General features: G+C 40.0%; 1 protein-coding gene across 23 annotated transcripts in view; it reads right to left on the bottom strand.

Moving 5' to 3' along the window:
- Ppp1r9a (protein phosphatase 1, regulatory subunit 9A) overlaps positions 1–17747 on the bottom strand; it is a 321979-nt gene that overhangs the window by 72646 nt on the left and 231586 nt on the right. For 12 of the 23 annotated variants that reach the window (XM_063286778.1, XM_063286770.1, XM_063286772.1 and 9 more), the window contains one exon: positions 14895–15030. In XM_063286778.1, coding sequence (XP_063142848.1) covers positions 14895–15030 — 136 coding nt within the window. Of the gene's footprint in view, positions 1–9404; positions 9471–14894; positions 15031–17747 lie in introns of all 23 variants that reach the window. The other 11 variants (XR_005503322.2, XM_039108474.2, XM_063286768.1 and 8 more) reach the window with 1 other exon arrangement.

The following is a 17747-nucleotide window of genomic DNA, read 5'->3' as shown; positions in this document are numbered from 1 at the left end:
AACTCTATGGAAAGGCTGGTTCCCAGCAATCTCCCTTGTGTCTCTCTACGGTTTATGGCATTGGGTATATTATTCCACGGTAAGGACATGCCTGTGGATACACTGATCAAAGTGACCAAGAAAAACAATGACAGCATCCAGTAAGTCTAACAATACTGGAGAGGACCACTGTGAAGAGAAATCTAAGTCACAGAATAGCCCAACCTATAGTATCTATACAGCATAGGCTCTGAGATGAAGAAACCTGACAAACCCTTGGGATTTACCTTAGAAACCCGGCACGCTCATGTTTCCTTTTGTCCTAGATCAATAACTCAAGTCGATGAGGATGTACTGATGAATGAATACATGTGGCTTTGACACGTGCCGTCACAAGGCTGCATCCCTCACTGTCCACAGCACCTCAAAGCCAGCTGTGGAGAGGCTGATCACATCTAAGTGACTGCACTGTGGGAATAACTGCCCACAGGGTGCACATAAACACACCAATGAACCTGACCCTCAGGAGTTCTCCCCCAAGTATGTGAGGGTAGCAGTATTTTGAAGAGATTACTAACATCTTTCCCTAAACAAACAAAACTTACAAAAAGAACTTCCTTGAAGTGATACTTCCCACCATGGGACCAGGTGAGATGGTGAGCTTTGTGCCTGTACCCATAGAAGGAGGAAGGTTCAATACCTCTCTCCTCAACGCTCCCTAGCAAATCCAGGGCTTCATATAAGAGGGCAGGCAGCTTCACCAGTAGTCACGTGAAATCAGCTGAGGCCAAGATGGAGGAAAGGAGCTGCCAAAGGTTGTCCACAATGACTGGCATTCCTACCCAATGAAGTCTTTGACTCAGAAGCCCTAATTCTTTTTTTTTTCAGAGCTGGGGACCGAACCCAGGGCCTTGCGGTTGCTAGGCAAGCGCTCTACCACTGAGCCAAATCCCCAACCCCCAGAAGCCCTAATTCTTAGATCCATGTAGGAACTGTAGTAGATCCACACCCAGGAACCTTCTACTCCACTGTTGTGATACCTCATCTCTTTAAATCTGCTTTCAGTGTGGAAAGTAGGGAGTTTAAAGGGCAATGAGGCTGAGAATGTTTCCTTCTCCACTGAGTTAACTTCATCACTAGAAACACAACTTGAGGCAGTTGGGCTCCAAAGACCTATCTTGGGGTTTCTATGGGAGTTTGTCTGTCTTCAAGAATCCCCCCAATGGAGCTAACATTCCCTTCAAACAGCTAAGATCCATATGAAGATCCCATTCTAGAGACAAATCTAAAGTCACATGGCAGACCTAACAAACTTTGGGAGAAACAGAGTCAACAGGCAACCCAGGGATGCTCCTTTTCCTTACTGAGCACTACATGCCCTGACTTATCATCCGCCTTGTGAACAAAAGTCTTAAGGCTCCCGAGTAGTCAACCACAATGAATGCATCTCTTCTCACGCTCACAGCTGTCACATAGGGCCAGAGCCTTCTTCTAAGCCAGGATGTGTGTCTAGATGATTGAAACAACAATCACTTTGGTGCCGAATGCTCAGGTCTTTACTTCCCAAAGTAAAGGCAACAAGAAGACCGCACGATTTTTGTACAGGTACGGACAGCAGGATCTGAGGTCTGAATAGACTGATGTGAGCAAGGCTGCCCTTGCTCTGGAGGGAAAGACTATCTTTCTTGAACATTTCCTGGCAAACAATTAAAGAGAAAATACAAAGGGCAGCCACAAAATGCCACACTAATGTGAGAGAGCTCAAAGAATGACTTCCTGATGCTTAAACTTAAAAAGTGAAAAATGTTTTTTGAGAAATTAAGTTGACTTTAACAGGATCAAAACAATATTGTTTAACCTAATGGGAAGACCCATGGAAGCTCAGGTGATTATAGGAAGTCCAAGCAACACTTCATCTCCTCTCACACGGACTTCAACCATCACTGTCTCCCACATCTCTAGTCTACAGTAAACAGACTTTACCTCTTCAACACCATTTGCATTGCCAGTTTCTTCTAGACAGAAAACAAAATCAACATACATGTAAAAAGTTAAAACACAAGCCCCCAAATACACAATGCACCCTCGAAGTCCTCATTGTAGAGACTCTTAAGCTATGACCATTGGACTTTTCACAGGTTGCCTTGAAAGCAGTGTGAATTTTCTACAATGTTTATGTCGCTTGCACAGCAAAAGAGCAAGCATCTTAGGAGACAAAAATAAATGCTCCATGACTCAATCTTAGTTTGTTTTAATAAATGTGTCCTATTGGCAACTAGGTGAATGCCATTTCTCTTTACATTTCTGATTAAGTGTCCCCAAGACCAAGTGGCAACCTGTGATCTCTGTTTTCCCACTGAGGTCTTGCAGGAACTAGCCAACAGCCAAAGCAGACCTCTATAACTCAAATGTCGCACTGCAATTTCAAACTGGCTTCTTTCTTGGGTTTCATTTTCCTTGCCCGGAAAACAATGAGGTGCTTATTTTGATGCCAGTGCAACTGTGGGAAGGGCTGAGGTATTCGTGTTGTGCTGAATTTTTAATCTGCAGAACTGGACAGCTGGTTACAAGAGGGGCACATGTTACTCTGGCTTTAATGATTCTGTGACACACAATGAATCAAACCTCAGAAAATATGAGTTTGATTGTAGTTTGTATTGAAGCTGATTTATACAATTATGAAACACATACTATCAATTATAAGAGGAGCTCACCAGCACCAAGTATGAATTGCCAGTGCCATCGATGTAATTGTCATACATAATGTACACACATACTGATGGCAAAGAGAGCCTCACTCTTCTGATCTCCTAGAGGGAATTCCAATCCTGTCCTCACATGAGTTTCATGTGCTTTCTGGACGCAGTTCCTTCTTGCCAAGTGCCTCCTAGGCAAATGCCTTTACCTCAGAGTTCCTGGAAGCTTTAAGTAGTAGGATTCAGGATCCAATTGTGTCCAGAACCTTCCTATAATCCCCCCACCACACACACACACACACACACACACACACACACACACACACACACAGATCTAGGCCCATATATATATCTATATCTATATAGATATAGATAGATATATATGGATATATATATATATATATCCTGAGCTAGTGGATCTGTGGCTGCTCAAGGGTATTTTTATATTTCAGGAACTACCATGGTTGCTGGTAGTTATCACTTGCAATGTCTAGCAGGGAGACTTTCCTTAGTTCAGTGCCATCCTGATTTTGATAGTGGGTTCCAGGTAAGCCTAGGCTTTAACATAAACCTAGTAGTAGTAGTAGTAGTAGTAGTAGTAGTAGTAGTAGTAGTAGTAACAATAATAATAGAGTACCATAAGGTTTTCTTAATGTAAAAAATGAGGCACTGTTTTAAGCTTATTTCTAAAGTCCTCAAATACTAAGAACTACGCTGTATTCATTTTATAGCCACAAGTTGTGAAAGATACGATACTGTCTATGATAATTTCACTTCTAAAGTTCTGGGTTGACAACATGTGAAGTAAAATCCACAGCACAATGAACAGTGGCATAACCGCAGCTACTGAGCTGACAGTTAGTTCAAGAGGCCCAGACTATGTATACACAGTCCAGTGGGAGCCTTCCTGACTGCTTTTCAGATGCTAGCTCCAGTGCAGAATTTTGTCAGAATATTATCATTCTTGCTACTATGTGCTTTTAGTTTCACTACAGTTTTGCTCTTTAACAGTGTAGCGGTTTTTCAGCAGAACTTTACAATAATGGAATTATACTGTATTTTGTGGTGTTTTTGTGCCCAATAGGCAAGTTCAGACTATACTAGTAGTGGGTAGCTGACTCGGGGCTCACACACTGAGGATCTGTGAGTGAGTGTACCACAGGATGTTTATTCATGCTCATGTTAGTAGAGATGTCAGATGTGTTCCACTTTTCCTGTTAGGATACTATATTAAATGAATTAATGGATTATGTATATGATATTCTTATTTTATTAAAAATGCTTAACAAGAGATAAAATTTTTGGCTATATTTTGGCTGATAGTAACAAATTGTGTATTCTCCAGTGCACAGACTAAGAGTTTCCCTAACTTCACATCTTTCTTGAACTTAAAATACTCAAATCAATTCCACAGATCTCAGATGGTATTGACTCTGCTTTTCAATTTCCACCTCCGGGCAGCCTGCAATACAGTTGGCTATGCTCTGTCACCAAGGCTTATCTTGTGGCACGTCTGCGCATGCCAGGGACCCACAGGTGGCCTTTTGTGATTGTCTCGGTTACTTAGTTTCAACACTTTCTTTTAGCTTCTGGCTTATCATTTGACTTTCTTAGAGGTGGTCCTTCCGGAAATGTGAGTTCCTAATGCAATGCTGTCCTTCTCTCAACTCCTCTCCGTCACAGAACTTTTTCTTTTAAACTAAAGGCTGGTTGAGACTCTTCTCCAGCAGATCTGTCTCACTCTCCTGTCTTCCTTAGTTTAGTTTTACTGTTCGAGTTTGGTCGGCCAACTGGCCTCCACTGGATGCATGGCCTGGGACGGAAGGTGGATTTCTCCTTTCCCTCTGGTGTACCTATGTTTTCAATCACTATGTTTCCAGCTACTATGGAGTACCTATGCCAACAGCTGTATCTACCTTCCTTCCTCTTCTGGCTACCCATTTGCTCTGCTGTGTACATCTCAGCAATCTAATAGCAACAGTCTCTTTTAAGGCATTTGAAAGGGTTGTCTTATTACACTGTTCTTTCAAGAGAACTGGACTGGATGTGCAAATCAACTAGGAGAATACCGACAGAATGCAACTGCTCAATCTTCAATTTATGGATAAAATTTCTTTGCATCGCACACACTCGGTTTATCATGTTTCAATATAAGTTGTCCCTTTGAGGTCTTCGATACTCTATTTTTTTATCTCTATTGATGTGATATTTTAAAACTTACAATTTCCTCCCTATTTGTAGACATTCAAATACATGTTATATTTTAACAGTATGTATTCAGAAAAGTGGCTAAAACCTGTGTTATTTTGAATAAGGTACATTTCAAGTTTTCTAAATAGTCTCATTATGTGGAAACTGTAATAGTTGTATTTCTTCTTTTTCAATTTATTTCTCATGTTGCTCTCTCACATTGTCAAGAATTAAAAGCTGGTCATTTTTGAAATGTTAAACTACACAGAATTCCTGACTACACCCAACTGGGATATGTAACCTTCGATATATGTTGCCAGACACAATTTGATGACATTCTACCTAAGTCACATAATTGTAATGTGGATTCAGGCTTCATTTCTCACCATTAGTGTTTGTGACCAAGCTTGTAATGAATACGTGCGTATGTCACACAATCTCAAGGTTTTAGTGCATTTCTGACATGGATGTTGTGGCGACTGTCCTCCTCATGTCTGCAGAGTGAACATCAGTGAAATTCAGTATCCTTGGTAATGACCGACCACATCTTTCTCTCCCTTGTTCTTTCTCCTTATTTCCTTGTATGTTCCTCACCCTCTGCCTACCGTCCTCTGTCTGCTTCCCTGATGCTCTGTATTTTTAAAGATGTCCAACTAGCCATTTAATTTTGAGTATGGATAGCATTTGTTTACACTAACTGAAACCAATACCAATCAGAATAACTGTGCAAGTATTTTGGGTGTATTATCGTTATTTATTTAATCTGCATTTATTATTCAGATGATATTCTGGAACTGTGCAAATTAATCTGAAGCAGGTTAAAAGGGACTGCTTCCAGCTAAGAGGAACCGTCTGGGGCAACAGAGATGTCTTGCGACGTCATCTGGTGATAAGGCTTTATTTTCATCAAACTGTTAGTTTGAATATGCTAAATTGGTATTTCTTTTTTTTTTAATTAACTTGAGTATTTCTTATATACATTTCGAGTGTTATTCCCTTTCCCGGTTTCCGGGCAAACATCCCCCTAATCCCTCCCCCTCCCCTTAAATTGGTATTTCTAAATCATATTCAAATTGTTTCTCATTAAAGGTGATCTGAAAATGGTGCTATAATAAAAATATTGCATTATATATTTAAGATCTACTTATCCATGTTTTATGTTAATCCTATCTGTATAAAATGGCCATTTAAATCCCTTCAGAATCAGGAACATGAGAACTCAGAGTGGTATTTAAATCAAGAAGTCATGTTAACATGTGGCAGAGGGCAAAAGCTTGCATAAGTGCTAAGTCACAGTAAGCAACGGTGAATACACCTGGGCTTCCAACCTCTCTCCCATATTATCCTCTCTCCAATCTTACTATGTATGATACTGACTCTCTTCCTGCATTCTATGCAGTTCTTTTCCTCTATCAGATTTTAAACTACAAATAACTCTACTCTCCTTAATTTTTTTTCATTAAAGAAAAAAAAAGTTATATGGCCAGGTGGTGAGGGTATACGCCTTTAATCCCAGCACCTGGCAGGCAGAAGCAGGTGGATCTGAGTTCAAGGCTGGCCAGGTTTATGGAGTGAGTTCCAGGAAAACCAGGGCTACATAGAGAAAGCACTCTTGAAAAAACAAAATATAGTACTACTACTACTACTACTACTACTACTACTACTACTACTACTACTATATGTTAGTATAGTATATATATGAACTTTTTTAAAGTTCATATATATACTATATATGTGTATATATATAAGATCATACGCACCCTTACAATCTCCCTACAACTTCTCCAGAAACAGCATCCACATGTCCCTTCCAAACTTCATGTCTTTTTTTTAAAAAATAACTCACTGGATGCAGTTACAGTTGCCACCAGAAAAATGGGCAACTTACCAGGGAGTACACTTCTGAAAAAAAAAAAGGGTACCCTTCCTTCCCCAGAACCAGTCAATGGCCAACAGCAACTCAGCTCGCTAACATGAGGCTAGGACGGAGGGGCGACATGGCTGTGAAGGGCAGAGCAGAGCCACCATCATGACACATGGAGACACATGGAATGTTCTCACTGAGATCAGGAACAGGACAAGGCCAGCTCATTTAATACAGTGCCTGGATAGAGGAAGTAGACAAGAGAAGGGCACAGAAGTCAAAGCACCCTGTTGGCAGACAATGTGAGTCTACACATCAGGGACTAAAGATTCCGCCTAGAGCTGAAAGCGGCAGTTAACATACCAAAATGGGTAGCTACCTTCCTACACACCCAGAACAAACGTACTGGAAAGGAATCAAGGAAACAATCTCATCCACGGTAGCCTCAAAAAGAATGAAAGAAGAAAAGAATAGCTTGGGGTAAAACTAAAATTCTGAAGAAACTGAAGAAGACACTAGATGACAGAAAGAACTGCTGTGTTCATGGATTGACAGGATTAATACTGCAATATGGCCATCCCACCAAAACCAATCTGTGGATTCAAAATCACTGCCATCAAAATTCCAATGCAATTCCTCACAGACCTTGGAAGCATAAAGGGCCCAAGATAGCCACAACAACTCTGAACAATAAAACAACTGCCAGAGGTCTCATCACTCCTGATTTTCAGGTACATTATATAGCCACAGGAATGAAAAGAACCGTCACGGTATGGACACAAAAACAGACACATTAACCAATGGGATAGAACAGAGGACTCAGATACATGTCTATGGACTTACAGCCACCGGACTTTGACAAAGATGCTAAAACTACATGTGAAGAAAAAGAGAGGGGTTGGGGATTTAGCTCAGTGGTAGAGCGCTTGCCTAGGAAGCGCAAGGCCCTGGGTTCGGTCCCCAGCTCCGAAAAAAAGAACCAAAAAATAAAAAGAGAATCTTCAACAAATGATGCATGGAAGACTGGGCACCTACATGTAGAAGAGAGAAAAATTCACCCTTGTCTCTCAACCTGAAGGAAAAGACCAATGGCAAACCAATCAAAGATCGCAAAGTTCAATCTGAAAGTGCTAGAGGAAAGAGAAAGATGTGCACATCAGGACATGGGTCTGAGAAGGGCTAAATAGAGCCAGTGACCAACAAGTTGGACTTCATGAAATTAAAATTCTCTGTACCACAAAGACCACCATTAACTGACTGAAGAGGCATCTACAGAATGGGACAAAAAAACCCTTTGTTTGCTATTTATCTGACACAGGATTAATGTCTAGATTATACAAAGAACTCACGAAACTAAACACCAAGAAAATAACCAAGTCAATAAGCAGAGGATGAGCAGACCACAGCACACAGGCTGCTCACTGAAAGGCAAGGTGGCTTCCTCGGAAAACTGTATTCAATTATAAAATAAAATATTTTCAAAGTTGGAAAATGCCATTTATACTTGTCTGCATCCTGCCTCTTTAGCACTTCATGCTCCGTGGTTTTCAGTATGATAAACTGTTTTACTCAAACACGCTCTTTGGCAGACAAAGTCTATCCTTTCAGAGAAACTTAATGGCCTAAAAGGACTGGACAAAGTTAGGCTTTCTGTTGGTTTTGGATCTAGCTCAGAAGTGAGTAATATTGTACAATGGCAGCTAGAAAGAACTGTTTACAAACCACACAAACACAGTGAGGTACTGAAATGACCGTGCCGAGGCAGATGCTGTACTGACTTTCCTCTCGATGCCCTGACTTCTCCCTACCTGTGAATACTCGTGAGACTCAGAATGAGGTACCAGATGATGTTCTGGGGTGGATATTGTCTTCAGAGGATGTTTTAAAGAATCTCATGATTCTGTGTTTCAATGATGGAGATCAGTAAAAATTTGAGGTTTACAAAATATATATATACTTTAATACATTTAAAGATGCTACCAAGCTGTGGCCTCTGGACCACTATTAAGACTTAGCTGTCGGAGTTGGGGATTTAGCTCAGTGGTAGGGCGCTTGCCTAGGAAGCGCAAGGCCCTGGGTTCGGTCCCCAGCTCCGAAAAAAAGAAAAAAAAAAAGACTTAGCTGTCCTGTAAGTCATACTCCTTGCATATCCTCACACACTGACCTCTTAACCACACGAGTCACGTAAGCTCCACTATAGCTATGAGTATTTAAGATAAAGTGTCTATTTTGGATTCTCTACCCTCTCTGTTCATCCAAACACATCATGAAAAATTAAGACCATAGCATCAAAAAAATTCTTTTCTTAAAAAACAATCAGATTTAAGCAGAAAATAAATTGCTGCATGCACTGTACTATGTAAATACTACCCAGTCCTAATACTGAGTTTCTTTGTGAGGTTTTCCCTTGAATTAGAATGATAAAACATTTAGAGTTAGAGGTTAAATAGGCCCGTGGTTAAATACTAGGAAGTGAGTCTAACTTACAGACCTGTGTGTAAAATGCATGTTATAGTTTTCAAACCACTATTTCAGATTATTATTCAATACACAAAACACACAGCTCCAGAAAGGCTTTTCAGGGAATAGGAAGTTAATAAGACGTGTAGAATATTTAATTTCACACACGGAGCAAGAGGGCAGAGATAAGCAGAACTTTCTGCCAAAAAACCAACCTTAAGGAAACGGTTGTTATTGTTATTGCAGTTGCCAGACACTCCTTGCAATTCAGCCACAGTGGTCTAAAATGTTGACAGAAACAATTAAAAAAAGGCTTCCTCCCAGCCCCAAGACAGCAGGATAGAAAAACACAGAGGTCCAAGAGTGCTGGCTGGACCACACACTGTCCAGGACAATGAAGAGACTGCAGAGCCTCTGTATTCAGCTCCCGAGACCACAGACCCAGGGATATGCTCTTTGCATTACTATACTCACAGTGATAGTAACAAAACAAGCTAACCACAAATACTGCCAGTCCTTGCTCACAAAGGCCAAGCTGTTTCCAGCCAGGAACAGCAAACAGCCTAAGTCAAACTTCGTGTTAGCCCTGTAATATTTTCCACACAAAAAAAGTTACTTTTGTCAACATCTTTTAATACTTACTCAACCATGGTTTTCATTACACCTTTCCTTCCAATTGTCACGTGTTAATAGAAGCAATGAAAACAAATATTCCCTTGGGTAGCTGCTTTAAATTGCATACAATACATTGAAAGATTCTACGAGACGAAGTGTCACAATATGATTATAATGCTATGAATTTCTAGTAACAAAAACAAATAATAAAAGAATTAAATTGTATCTTAAAAGAGAGTTATGTGAAGTGATGATTAATCATCTTATAATCGGCTGCCTAAAGAGAGGCTGAAATGTCACTCGTGATAAAAAGGCTTTGCAATGTAATAAATCCGCCATTATCAAAGGATCTTTAATGAAGTAAAGTAATCGTGTAACATTAAAGTACTTGTGAATTGACTCCTTTTAACTTCAAGTGACCATATCTATTTTCTAAGCCAAAGAGATCCAGTCGCTGTTAATACTGTTTCTAGCCTGGCCATACAGCCCTTAAGCTTTATAATGTTCCTAGGGAGAAAGATAGCCCAAAATACAAACCACTGCATAAAATACAAAACAACTATATCACCTCACCAAACCACCTGAACACTGACCGTTATAGATTATAATGGGAAATAAAATGTTGTTAACTTTTACTTGAAAAATTTAGGATGCACCCAGGGCTTCAAGGTATGGCGTTGACTGAGGGCTTTAATGAATCCTCCCTCGATGGATACATTTTAAATTATTGAAGAAAGAAACAAAGAAGGAAGGGAGAGAGGGAGGGGGAGGAGGAGGGGGAGGAGGGGGAGGGGGAGGAGGGGGAGGGGAAGGGGGAGGAGGAGGAGGGGGAGGGGGAGGAGGGGGAGAAGAAGGAGAAGGAGAAGGAGAAGGAGAAGGAGAAGGAGAAGGAGAAGGAGAAGGAGAAGGAGAAGGAGAAGGAGAAGGAGAAGAAGAAGAAGAAGAAGAAGAAGAAGAAGAAGAAGAAGAAGAAGAAGAAGAAGAAGAAGAAGAAGAAGAAGAGGAGAGACCATTCATTCTCTTGAACCTAAAAATGCTATCCCTGGTTGCAGATGTGCATGTATGTGAACCTTTGAGCCTTCAGATCTCCATCTCTCGCTCTTTGGGGATCACTGCCCTCCTATCCTCCAGCCTCCAGGCAGGGCCACTTTACTGGTGCTTTTCAAAGTCTGCATGGTTAGCAGGGAGTGCAGAGAAACAGGAATGCAAAGTCAAACAGAACTGGCTGTTTGCTTATCAGAAACTCTTCTAGTTTAAATATTTGGAGAAAAGCAGAAGCAGCAGAAATTTAAATAGTTGAAGGATTATCTATACATTTCAAATTCTATTAGAGCATGACTTAAAATTTCCTAAAATGTTGCAGCAGATGAACAGAGGCGTAAGTAATACGCGACAATCTCTCCCTTCACAAAGGGCTAGTGTCCTCTAACAACTGCAGGGAATATTTCTCACATCCAGATGTTTCCTGTACAGCCAACTCAAGCAACCTGTCAATGTGATGTTAAAATGAACCCTGGATAATTTGATCAAAACCAGAAGCGAGTGCTGCACCGTTCTGTGGGCAATACTCATCTCGGGGCTCAGCTGGGAGGAGCTAGCTGCACTGAGTTGCACTGTATGTGATCAGGGTTTCCTGGCTGTGTCAAGGTAAGGTCACAGGAGATATTAGCAAATGAAATGATTCTAAATTTGAAATCACAAGATGATTCCGTGAGTTACAAGGGAAGTGGAAAGTGGAGCAACTGCTTGTGCATGCTCAGGGCCTGTCCTAACAAAGATACGCAAATCAACAAACTGCCCAATTATATGTGAAATTAAATCAATTATTCAAGGGCCATCTATCCATTGGATATCCAATATTGGTCCTTCTCATTTCCTTCAGATTTTGGTCATTTTACTTTTCATTAACAGAGAAAGAGGGTAAACAGAAAACAGAGATAACACTCCAATCCTCCAACTTCATATTTGGTAGCGTTAATTAAAAATCTGGATCAAGAGACAACCCTGGAAGTTGTAACCATGGAGTGATTTTCATTGTTTGTACAGCTTTCACCTCTCCTGTGAACAGAAAATTAATGGCTGCTTTTGCCTGTGCCTGCTGTGGGACACCTAAGAAAGGAGAACACTGGAGGACAAACATAAAGACAGACCAACTTCAAGGAAGTCTGTGCTACTTGCTATAACACAGAAAGCTTCAGATTTCGACTGTTACAACCCGTAAAAGGAAGAGAACATTCAACTTGATCCTTTTTGTAAAACATTTCTGTATTAATTAATCTTCCCTTTAGACTCTCTGTAGATGATAGTTACGCACTGCTGCCTACAGAGGAGCAAGAGTCCAAGCATTCAATGCCCCCATTATGAGAAATACAAAACAAAGGCTTGCAGACCTGAAGAACTACAAGAAATGCCATCACTCAAAACAAGAATCCTCTTAACATCTTTTGTTGCCCAGTTATTCTGTGTGTCTGAATAGAGACAGAGCCATGAGGGGTGTCCTGTGTGCTCCATTCAAACACAGCATAGTGCATTGTGCAATGGTACTCAGGCATTGGGGCCAGGGAGAGAGCACCAAGCTGAAATTTGCTAACCACTAGCAGAACAGCTTGAAAAAATCTTGGTTCCTAGATTTGTAAGGGAAAATATCTCTCTCCAATGCTTTAAAGGTTCAGGGAGACTGATTCCTAGACAAGTGTATGAGCCTAGTTTTTACACAATCATTTCCCCCTAAAAATATCTGCTCAAATGTCAATGAACTCTGTTTGCTTTTGTCAAAACAAACAACTAAATAAAAGCCACACAAGTAGAAACTTCGTGTGATATTATGTCCCTAAGTATTCATCAAACTCATTCATTCACTTGAGCTATGAAATTAGAGGAAAATCATTTCCCCTCTCCCTCTTTTCCTCTTCCCTCCTTCCCTATCTCTGACACACACGAGAGAGAGAGAGAGAGAGAGAGAGAGAGAGAGAGAGAGAGAAAGAGAGAAAGAGGAGAAAAAGACAAGAGAGTGAGAAACAGAGACACAAAGACAGAGACAGTGGTACAGCAAGACTCTAGAAGCTTCCATTGAAGCTTTTGGGAGTTAAGTGTGATCAGTCAATTCCTCCAAGTACCTAGAAGAAACATGATTATGAGATATAAAACTTTACTTGAGGTTTAAAGTGACTGGATTTTCTTAGTGTCAACTCTTTACTTCTAAACCTCTCTTTAACTAAACCCAGGGAAACAAAACAAAACTAATTTCACATCAAGCTGACCTTGAACTCAGGACCCTCAGGCATCCTACCTGTGCTTTCCCAGGGCTGTCTTTATCTGTGTCCTCCCACACCTAGATCTGGACTGGATGACTTCTTTTCTAAGGATGAAGAGTTCTGAGAGGTAGCCTAACATCTGTACTTTACACCCAAGGACAGAGAGGAAAACAGCCTTAGGTAGGCCTCTTTTTTTCCCTCCTCTTGATGTCTCTATAGTCCTCATACCATCAGATACAAAACCTTTATATCAGTAGCGAGGCAAAAATCTAAACCTTAGAAAATGGTTCTATAATCCTACAGAAGGCTTGCAGCCCAGATGCCTCTAGTAAACCATATGACACTAGAGCCAGGAAGTAAAAACTAGGCCAAGTATTTGAGATCTTGTGTTTAGTTTCAAAATCTTAGACAATATATTTTTAGATTCAGTATTCCAGTACAATAAGAAAATTCTTGCCAAATGTACTCCATGAGTGCAAACTGAAATGGAGGAAACAATTGTAAGAGACTATTTCCTTCACGGATAATCATTCTAATATACTATTCTTTGATCAAAGGTGACTGATACCAAGTGTGGTGGCCACACTTGTAATCACAGAAGCAGGGAGGCCGAGGGCAAAGGGTTGTTATGAGTTCAAAGGCTACCTGGGCCCGCTTGCACAGAGGGAGAACCTGTCTCAAAAAACAAACAAAAACAGAACAAAACAAAATGTTAATCGATGTGCCACCTGCAATTTTCTACTGCAACAAATGGAAAGTGAGTCCTCATTATACCATAAACACATGTAAACGTCACATATATTTGGCTTAAAACATGCTAAATTCAATACACACTGAAAAAACCTGAATGTTCCCTTATTAATCTCTTTCTGTGTCTGAGATCAAAGCAAAAGTAGTCTGCATAAAAATACATTCAGATGAGCAGAGGATAAAGGTATGGAATCTTACTGTGCTTATATCAGCTGACATAAAGAATATTTATCTTATCTGAGCGTTTACATGCTTGTGAAGTATAAAATACTATAATTAAATCATTGATGAATCTTTTGACATGCCAATATGAAACGTATGCACGTTTTGAATGTGTTTGCAATAAAGTGTGCTGTCCCAGCCTATCAGTGTGCACTTGGCATTGACATTAGAAATAGCCCAGCATCTGTGTCTCATTACAGCATAGAAGGGTTCCAGAGAGCTGCGTTCACTTGGGGGTTAGTGTCGACTCATTTGCTTGATCTTCCACAGAGCTCCGGATGCAAGACCACTCCACTGTGTACCTGTGCCATGGGACACACACTGGGGGAAACGCTCTGCTCTGCACTATGTTAGCATAGATCACTGTAAGCACATCCAAAAAACTTTCTCTTCCTGGGGTGGGGTGGGGGGAACCTCTGGAAAGCCTCAGACATCTTCCCTGCTTTTCTAGGTTTGTGTATGTGTATATGTTTTCATTTAAATTTTTTACTGATTTATCAAAAAAAAAAAGCATACTACTTCAGAACATTTGGAAATGATTAAAAAATATAAAGCAGAAAGAAAAACCATCTAATCTAACAACAGAGCCATTATTTATGTGTGTTCTTGGAATGCTTGTTTCTATGACTTTCTTTTCAATAGTGTGTTAAAAGTTAACATTGATTTGCTTTCACAGTGGTCACCAACACCAGGAATCGAACCAATTCGGGATGAGACTATCAGATCCAAGTGGCACTCCTTTTCTACGAGGTTGAATTTCAGCTTGGTGTAGACGATAGCACCTTCCTTAGGAAACGGCAAGGAGCCTGTGACACAGGAGCAGCATGGGAGAAATGCAGGAAGGGGAAGAGCAGTGGTCCCTACCTCATCGTCGTCAGCATCATACTGGGCGTAGTGGCGTTCGAGCAGCTCCCTCTGTCTCCTCTCTTGTTCCAGGGTCTGGCTGATCAACTGGGCAACCTCACTCACTTGTCCTGGTTTTTCTCGTCCAATAACAAACCTGTGGGAAGGTTAGCAGAAACTAACACAGTACAGACACAACTCAATAGCTGATGAAGGTGGTCACACTCAAGCTTATGGCAAGATACTTAGATTAAGAAACACTATGACCCACGTACTTGGGACAGCTAAGAGAAGATAGGATGATTCAGCTAGGGAAGCAACTTTACACACACAGCTAAGCAGAGTAGAAAAAGGGTGGCAATAGAGGCCCGCCCATGAAGAAATAACACCCTCAGGAAAGTAGTGACAGATGTAATCTATTCTGCAATACTTCACCCAATTCATGACTTAAGGAAAGGAAGCTGGAACATTGGTCCCTGTATCTGATGACCTAAAATATTTCTGTAACAATGTCCCATAATACTGCAAGAAAAAACTTACTTGAAAAGCATTTTGCAGTAGATCCTACATTGGGTGGCTAATAAGTTACTAAGTCCTTTGTCACAAGCAGGAGAAATAGAGTTTTGTGTTGAGTAGGTGCATGCTTATGTGTGTGTGTGTGTGTGTGCGCGTGCGCGTGCGTGCAAGCATTAAAAAGAGGGTGACTCAAGATTGATATTAATCTTGTAAAACACTGAGTTCAAAAAGAAACTGGAAAAGCAATGACTTCCTGTAAGCCATGTCGTCTGTGATCAGCCCTTGTTAGTAGAATGTGGATTAATTAACATTACTTTCATTTTAATATATGATTCTATTTTTAAAAAATGCAAATAATATGCCTGAAATAAATGTATGGTTTCTAAGTATGAGTAGCCTTATTTGAAATGTCACACTTAGTCTTGTCTACACTTATTGATAAACATCCCTTGATTATAGGATGTTGTTTTAGTCACTGTTAAGTCATACTGAAGATCAAAGCTTTGGCTCTTCGTTAGGTGCCTCTCCCAAAAGCCTTCACACGGTTTCCAAGAAGACTTAGTGTAGTCCTAAGCGCAGTTGGTCCTCATTTCATTTTCTGTTGGCAGTCAAGTGTAATTAGGAGCCTACATATTTTCTCTGTCAGATAGAATCTATATAGAGGAAGATACATCTATTTGAAATGGTTGGTTCAATAAAAATGACAAACACATACACCTGTGATCATTATATCAATGAAAATATGGGGACTGTCGTCAACCAACCCAAAACACTTCCTCACACTGCTTTCCAGAAAACTTCGTTACTCTGGTTCCACATTAGTCTTCTGAAGTTTTAATTAAATAGAACTGCAGTGTATAGTGAATGTTTTACTGTCCATGATATATACTTGGCAGACATATCCTTCTATAATAATTCTAAAAATAAGATGGATTTTGGATAATTGCATCACGGTATTATAAGTATTTGGATGTGAGCCTTTATAGACATATTTTCACTCTCCTTTAACGAATTACTAATACTGCAGTTGAGTCAGAAGATAAATGGATGAGCAGCTTTTCACACAGTTGCTGTGTTGTCTTGTGAAGAACTGGGTACCATTTCATAGTCACCTCACAGTGCACAAGAACCACACTTGCTGCACGTCCTCACCCACACCCAGTGCAGCCACCTTTTGAAGGGTCAGCCATTCTGGTGGGTGTCTGCTGAGATCATTATTCTCAGGACAGTGACCCATCCAAGCCCAGCTTACTGCTGGGATCTCTTCTTTCATGAATTATTTTTTTTTCAAAAATCTTGTCCATTTCTAAATGTTCTTTATTTCTATGATTGAGGGGAAATGATTCCATATGTTCTGGTACATGTTATTGTCTACATATCCTAGAGATATGTATCACACAAAATGGCTACATACGTACTTAAGTGTTTAATCTATTACCATCTCCCAGTTTATGCTTTCCCCTCTAAGCTTTTCAAATTATGTCTATGATGTTTTCAAACAGCCGTTGGTGTCTGTTTCTACAGATGACCATCGACAATTCCATGGGGAAGAAATGAATTCAGACTGACAATGTGATGACATTCTCAAAGCTTCCCAGTGACTATTTGTCAACACAATAATAAACACACAACTGCTGATGGCATACTGAGTAGTTTTCAATGAATAAACTGCTGAATGTCATCAAAAATATGTTATGTTTTTCAGTCAATTCTAATTCCTAAGATTTTTTTGCCATTTTATGATTAAATTTTTTATATTTCAAACCATTTCTTAAAGTTAAATATAATTAAAATTTTCCCATTTTTTTCTTAAAATTTAAATTCTTTCTTAAAGTTAAATTTAATTTTCACGCATAATGTGTCATAAGGCTGGTTTCTTTCTTTCCAAACAGCAAGTGATTTCAACACCATTTGTTAAAAAGACTGTTCTTTACAAATATTGAATTACTTGACTACATTGTTGCAAATTAGTTGATTCTAAATTTGTAGGGTGATCTCTGGACTTTGCAGTCTGTTCCATGGTGTGTTTATAATTCTACCAATACAACACTTCCATGGCTGCTACGTAGTAGATGTTGACAGGGAGTGGCGAGTTCTTGACCTCTGCTGTCTTTCCTCTGTATTGGATGTAAACTTTATAATCTGCCTCCCAGCTTTTCCAGGAAAATCAGCACCCATTGGGATTTGTTCTGGACTTATGTTGAAAAGGCATCTTGACAATATGAGCTCATCCGACCCATAAACACAGAACATGTCTGTCTTTACTTAATTGTTACTTTCTCAGATCCAAGGTTTTAACCCATTTTTGTTTCATCTCCAAGAAGTTTGTGATTTTTTTAAAATTGTAGAATGTTGAAA

The sequence above is a fragment of the Rattus norvegicus genome, chromosome 4 (assembly GCF_036323735.1).
Source record: "Rattus norvegicus strain BN/NHsdMcwi chromosome 4, GRCr8, whole genome shotgun sequence".
Classification (NCBI taxonomy): domain Eukaryota; kingdom Metazoa; phylum Chordata; class Mammalia; order Rodentia; family Muridae; genus Rattus; species Rattus norvegicus.
Note: the sequence above shows the minus strand (reverse complement) of the source record. Positions and strands in the feature narration are given on the sequence as shown.